The sequence below is a fragment of the Chrysemys picta genome, unplaced genomic scaffold (assembly GCF_011386835.1).
Source record: "Chrysemys picta bellii isolate R12L10 unplaced genomic scaffold, ASM1138683v2 scaf2065, whole genome shotgun sequence".
Taxonomy (NCBI): domain Eukaryota; kingdom Metazoa; phylum Chordata; order Testudines; family Emydidae; genus Chrysemys; species Chrysemys picta.
This window is the reverse complement of record NW_027054769.1, coordinates 1-7,123: the sequence shown is the minus strand read 5'-3', so window position 1 is coordinate 7,123 and position 7,123 is coordinate 1. Positions and strand designations below refer to the sequence as shown.

Sequence of the window (7,123 nt, the reverse complement as noted above, 5' to 3'; positions counted from 1 at the left end):
TTGGTTCTGGCAATTTGAACTAATTCTGATTCAGAGCCAAATCTCATGGAGATCAGATTATTGACTCCAGAGGTCCTGACTTTTCTAAGAAGGCTGCATCCTCAGCTGGTGTCAGTTGCCTAACTCCACTAAAGCCAATTTTCCATTTACATGTGCTGACGATCTGGCTCATTAGAGCAGTAGCTCTGCTCTAGAAAAGGTTGAGACTCACTTTCCATTGGCTCTAAAATCCACAGCCTTACTCAGACTGTCTTGAAAACAGCTGATCCTCATGGAGGTCCAAGGTAGGGTTAATGGACTAAATTTGGAGTCGTGTGTGCAAGGGAACAGTCCCTTGAAAAGTCACGGGGTATCAGAATTGTACAGTTCTCATCATGTTATTTTGTGAACGCCCTGGGCACAATAGTCCTCTGGTTCTCCCCAGACATATGACAAGGAGGAAGGTGGAGAGGAGAGCTGAATTGCGTGTGTGCACGTGTGGTGGGAAGGAAAGCTTGGAGCAGCCAGGGCTTTTGGGGCAGGTCACAGCAATGGATGTGGTGGAGGGCTGGGCATCAGAGCAGGGGTAGAGGCATGTGTGTGTGTGGGGTGTCCACTTTCCAAACACTAGGGTTTTGAAAACCGAGTTCGATGACTAGAGCTCTGAAGAAGAACTGGCTTTTGAACAATTCAGGGTTTTTATTTTCCTGTGATCCCTTAATGTATAACGGATTGTCCTCAAAGGGGCCTTTGCTTTCTGGGAGCTCAGAGACAGAAACACAAGTGGCATAACTGGTGGGAAGGGAAGTCGAGCCACCTGTGTCCTTCTGCACGCATAACCCCCTCCCATTGCCCCACAATTATTCCCCAGGACTGTTCCACTAGGTGGAGGGAGGCGGCTCTTCTTCCCGCCACTTTTCCTGGGTCAAGGGAAGGAACCCCAAACTCCACTCCTTCTCCACACTGCAGTGGGAAAGGGGTAGGCTCACCCTTCCCTTGGTGTGTTTGCTTCCAGGGGAAGGGGGAGGCCAGAACAGAACTGGGGAGCGTGGGGAAGAAAGGAGAGCATCAGAGCTCGACAGTGGGAAGTCTAGGGGAGCTTCTACTCTCCCTCCCTGCTTAAAAAAAAAAAAAAAACACTCCTCACAGCCAAGCTCTCTAATTATGTCCCCTCTTCAAACAATTGCCCCCACTGACTCCGTGTTAATCCTTGTGCTTATCCTGCATCCTTGAGCTGCCAGGGGATTGGAGGACTGGTCTGATCTGTACAGACAGAGAAACAGGAGACAAGGAGATGATGTAAAGATAGTGAAGGGGCTGACATTCAGCTACTGCCTTCTGTGACCATGGTAATTCTTGCCAAAGGAGCAGTGGTTGAGGAGAGTTGGGCTGTAGAACATGGGGATGCCAAAACATTATTTGGCCAGAGAGAGCGAGTGGTTAAAGTACCCACCTCATGGGCAGGAGACCCTGCGTCCCAGCCCCCCGCGCCAATCATTCTTTCTTTATCCATAGTGGAACAGCTTCAACAGGAGAAACATGATATCCCAGAGGCCAGAGCACTCTCCTCAGAGGTGGGAGAAACCTGTTTAAATCCTTTTTTCCCTCTCTGCCAGGGATGGGGAATGGAACCAGGCAAGTTCTCTAACCACTGGGCTAAAAGTTATCAAGGGGGCAACAGCACCACAGCTTCCTCCTTCCGCCATTTTGTGCAGAACGAGGACGGTGTCTAATTCGTTCCCTCAAGAAACTGCTACTAAGCCAGGAGAGGGGTACCTGTGTGTGGATTGCTAGGAGAGATAGTCACATACATCCAGGTGGAAGGGAGGTGCCTATCTGTGAGGAAGGGGCAGTGCTTAGCAAATCAGTGGGTCCCATTGGCAAGCTTAGGGGACTCCCCACCTGGCATCAGGCGGGCTGTTGTGGAATGTATTTGAAGGTGCCGATCTGTCCCCGTTCATTGTACAGGGAGATTGTAGAAGCGCCTTCACTGGAGGTTTTCAAAAGGAGGCTAGAGAGCCATCTACCTTGGATGGTTTGGGCACAACAAATCCTGCCTCGTGGCAGGGAGTGAGACTCAATGACCCTTGCGGTCCCTTTGACCGCTATGGTTCTGTGATTCTACAGGGAGGTACCTAACTCGGCTTTCTGGACTGCAGTGCTGTGCTTGGTTTTGTTTAGGTACCTAAAAGGTAGATGCCATGATGCTCGGAGGTGCACTGCCTGAGTCCCTTAAACACAGTGGACCAGATAATCATCCCCACAGACATGCCGAATAGAATCATATCCCACCATTGCTCCCGTTGATGTGAATAGCACCACTGCCCGGCTGGGGTAAGTTTGCTGCTCAAGTGAGAAAAGGTATCGGATCGGGTGCTCTGAGTGAAGGAACTTTTTTTGGTTTCTTCTTCAGAAAGGCCGGGCTGTAAACCTGGGCTTGTGATAAACAGGGCCGTGCAGCTTTAATAGCTGAGTCACCGTGGTAATGTGAGGAGTGGAACTGGAGAAAGAGGGTCAGTTTTCTGGAGGGACCTACTTCATTGTGACGTCAGGAGCTCAGGAGTGCGAACAGGGGTCAGGCTCCTTGTGCACAAATGCTAGAGACTTTGCATAGAACGCTGGGTCGCCTCAGGAAACTGAATAAAGGTCTCTTTCCTGCCACTCCCTGCTTGCCCACATCCCTTATTGCTAATGAAACAACTAGCCTGGCTCCATAACAGAAAGTGCAAAAGCACCCATGCCTCAGAGACGTTCACACGCCAAGTAGTACTTTGCCATGCAAAACGTCTCATTGCTCCGTGGTCGCAGTAACTGATGTGGGTGATTGGATCAGAATCTGAGCCTGGAAACGACATTGTGCAGGTGGGTGCGTTGTCAGCAGCAAAGATTGAACTTGTCCCTGTGGCTTCAAGAGCATGAGCCACCACTCCCTGAGCTAGAAAACCTAGCATGAAGCCAGTGCTGGACTCTGAACATTCCATTTAGTTCAGGGAGTAGAGGGAAACAGATCTTCATGGTGGGTTGGAGGCTTCTGGAATCCGGAGATGGATCCACTGCCTAGAATTTATGCTTTGTTGAAAGTGACAGAGTTTGAGGTGTTTGCATTCAGCCCTCATTTGTCTCTTTTTTCAGTGTACGCCTTACTTTCTCACCTGCAGTGGAGAGTGCGTCTGGGATAAATGGCGGAGAGGAATCACACTGCAGTGACTGAGTTCGTTTTGGTGGGATTCACACAAGACCCAAAGCTGCAGGTCATCCTCCTTGTGTTGTTTCTGTTGATCTACCTGCTGATCCTAGTGGAGAACCTCACCTTGGTCACCTTAATCAGGATTGACTCCCGGCTTCACACTCCCATGTACTTTTTCATCAGCAACCTGGCCCTCTTAAATGTCGGATGTGCCACCATTATCACTTCCAGCATACTGGTTACTTTAGTATCAGCAAGAAAAGTCATTTTGTTCTCTGGGTGTGCTCTGCAATTCTTCTTCTTATGCATCGCATTGTCCTGTGAATGCTACCTCTTGGGTGCCATGGCATACGATCGCTTCACAGCCATCTACAACCCATTGCTCTACACCATCATCATGTCCAAGCGGTTTTGTCTGCTGCTGGTGCTGGGATCGTACCTAGTGGGCTGCGTGAATGCAATTGTTCAAACTATATTTATATTCCGTTTGTCCTTCTGCAACTCAAACATCATCAACCATTTCTTCTGTGACGTGCCCCCCTTCCTGAAGTTGTCCTGTTCTGACACCCGCATCGCAGACATTGTTCATTTTACCTGTACCGCTGCGGTGGTAACACCTACTATCTTGATCATCCTCATCTCCTACATATACATTCTGGTTGCTATCCTAAGGATCAACTCTGCCCTGGGCCAACGCAAAGCTTTCTCCACCTGCACCTCCCACCTGGCAGCCATCACCATCTTCTACGGAACAGGATGTTTCATGTATTTACGGCCCAGTTCAAAGTACGTCATGGATCAGGACAAAATCATTTCTTTATTTTATACCCTGGTGATCCCCATGTTGAACCCCCTGATCTACAGCCTGAGGAACACGGAGGTGAAAAAGGCCTTTATGAGGATGTTAGACAGGAAGATTTATTCTCAGTGAATTTAAATGTTGGGAATGGGTTTTTAACAGTAAATGGGAGTGAAAGGGGGGAGTGAGTTCAGTGGAGAGTGCATCTGGGATAAATGGCGGAGAGGAATTACACAGCAGTGACTGAGTTCGTCTTGTTGGGATTCACACAAAACCCGAAGGTGCAGGTCATCCTCCTTGTGATATTTCTGCTGATCTACATGCTGATACTAGTGGGGAACCTCACCTTGGTCACCTTAATCAGAACTGACTCCCGCCTTCACACCCCCATGTACTTTTTCATCAGCAACCTGGCCCTCTTAGATGTTGGTTGCACCACCACTATCACTTCCAGCATACTAGTTACTTTAGTATCAGCACGAAAAGTCATTTTGTTCACTGGATGTGCTCTGCAATTCTTCTTCCTATGCATCACATTGTCCTGTGAATGTTACCTCTTGGGTGCCATGGCGTATGATCGCTTCACAGCCATCTGCAACCCATTGCTCTACACTGTCATCATGTCCAAGGAGTTTTGCATGCTGCTGGTGCTGGGGTCGTACCTAGTCAGCTGCGTGAATGCAATTGTTCAAACTATATTTATATTCCGTTTGTCCTTCTGTGACTCAAACGCCATCAACCATTTCTTCTGTGACGTGTCCCCCCTCCTGAAACTGTCCTGCTCTGACACCCGCATCACAGAGATTGTTCATTTCACCTGTGCCACTGTGGTGGTAACACCTACTATCTTGATCATCCTTATTTCCTACATATACATTGTTGTCGCTATCCTAAGGATAAACTCTGCCAAGGGCCAAAGCAAAGCCTTCTCCACCTGCGCCTCCCACCTGACAGCTGTCACCATCTTCTATGGAACGGGCTCTTTCATGTATTTACGGCCCAGTTCAAAGTACCTCATGGATCAGGACAAAATCATTTCTTTGTTTTATACCCTGGTGATCCCCATGTTGAACCCCCTGATCTACAGCCTGAGGAACACAGAGGTGAAAAAGGCCTTTACGAGGATGTTAGACAGGAAGATTTTTTCTCAGTGAATTTAAACGCTGGGAATGGGTTTTTAACAGTAAACGGGAGTGAAAGGGGGGAGTGAGTTCTTTACATCATTTTCTTGTTTTTTTGTGGCTAACCAACCCTGTGCATCTTGCACCAAAAAGAACTAAGGGGCAGGTTTTCCAAGGAGATCTGCAACAAACAGCTACTATTTGGCAACTCATCAAGTATCCAGCTTCTCAGAGCTGCTCAACTCCCAGTTAGGAACCATTTTATGCTAAGGCTGCATTTCCATCCTCAAGTGAAGGGCAGGCTGGTCCCATGGTTCAGGCACTGGCTGAAGACATAGAAAACCTGAGTTCAATTTCTTGGTCCACAATGGGCTTCCTGTGTGACCTTGGGCAAGTCACTTAGCCTCTGTGTGCCTCAGTTCTCCATCCTTACAAAGGGGAGTCTCCTGGAGTGCTGAAAGGGGAGCAACGTTGAAGAAAAAAAGACAGTAAAGTGCTTGGAGAGCTACTGATGTAAGCAATAGGCCGGGTCGGCAACCTGCGGCACGCGTGCCAAAGGCGGCATGCGTGCCAATTTTTACTGGCACACTGCTGCCAGCCAGGGTCCCGGCCAGCAGCCCCGCTCAGCCAGCTGCTGGCATGAGTGAACGGAACCCCCGGTCGGCAGTGGCTGAGAGTGGCCGGTGGCCGGGACCCTGGCTGGCAGGAGCCGTCGCATGGAACCCCAGACCGGCAGCGGGCTGAACCGCTCTGCCTCCCACTGGTCTGGGGTTCTGTCCACCGGCTCTGCTCAGCCCGCTGCCGGTCTGGGGTTCCAGCCGCCCAGCTCCTGCCAGCAGGGTCTGGGTTTACGGTCCTGCTCAGCCCTCCTGCCGGCCTGGGGTACCGGCAGCCAGCCCTGGGCTCTGCTCCTGGCCTGGTCCCAGCGCTCTGCAGCCCTTATCAAAAGTTACACTACAATTAGCTTTAAAACTTTGTATATTACAGGAATCGTTAAAACATGCATAATGTTAATAAATAGGTTTGATGAAACAAAGTATTTGTACTTATGTGCCTGTGATTAATTTGTGTTTTCTTTGATATACCTTCTAAAAAAATCTCGCATGACTTGCACCCCCAGAAAGGGCCAGGGGGTGCGTGCACACCAGGTTAAGAACCACTGCATTAAACTGATAAGATCTGCATTTCAATTTAATTTTAAATGGAGCTTCTTAAACATTTTAAAAACCTTGTTTACTTTACATACAGCAATAGTTTAGTTATATAAAATACACTTAGAGAGAGAGACCTTCTAAAAACGCTAAAATGCATTACCAGCACGCAAAACCTTAAATTAGAGTGAATAAATGAAGATTCGGCACACCACTTCTGAAAGGTTGCCAACCCCTGCAATAGGCATTATTATTATTAATTTATTTATTTAATTATTTTATTTATTAATTAAGTGTTTTTAAAGCATGAGCTGGGCCCTCTAATAATGACAGTGACTGAAAAATCATTTATATTTCATAATAATAATGTGTGTGCGCTTATTATTTGCCTTCTAGTTTTTGAATATTTGAGTTATTCAAACCAGTGAATATTTGGGTGAACTCTGGTCATGTTCAGAAGATTTCATTACAGGGTCTTACCTAGAGTTAAGGGCGTGCCCCAATGAGCCACTTTGGGCCATTTCATCTCTGCCTTATACAATACTAGTCCACTTATTTCGTAAAACCTTCTACTTACTCACCAACAGCCCTTTCTGTTTCATGGAAGGCGACATATAATTTACATCTGATAGTTGCCTGCTCGTCTATGCTAAAAGCTTTCTATGCGTTTGTTCTTCTCAGATTTCTAAGGATCACCTGACAAAATTACATACAAACAAAGCATCATCATTCGAAATAAGTTACGCCTACTGAGAGTTTGGTCCCATACATACGTCGTGACAAAAATGACAAACACAGGCATGATGTTGAGACTATTGCATTAACTTGATAAATGTTATCTGCAGGGCCAGTGCAACCCATTAGGCGACCTAGGCGGTCGTCTAGG

General features: G+C 47.7%; 2 protein-coding genes across 2 annotated transcripts; both read left to right on the top strand.

Annotated features, from left to right (window-relative positions):
• Positions 1-3,131: 3,131 nt before the first annotated feature.
• LOC135980174 (olfactory receptor 5AR1-like) lies at positions 3,132-4,097 on the top strand. Its single transcript, XM_065580227.1, has one exon. The coding sequence runs from the start codon at positions 3,159-3,161 to the stop codon at positions 4,095-4,097; it is 939 nt and encodes a 312-aa protein (XP_065436299.1). The 5' UTR covers positions 3,132-3,158.
• An 83-nt stretch (positions 4,098-4,180) lies between these two features.
• On the top strand, positions 4,181-5,618 carry LOC101940328 (olfactory receptor 5AR1-like). Its single transcript, XM_005309746.2, has one exon. The coding sequence runs from the start codon at positions 4,181-4,183 to the stop codon at positions 5,117-5,119; it is 939 nt and encodes a 312-aa protein (XP_005309803.2). The 3' UTR covers positions 5,120-5,618.
• Positions 5,619-7,123: the final 1,505 nt, after the last annotated feature.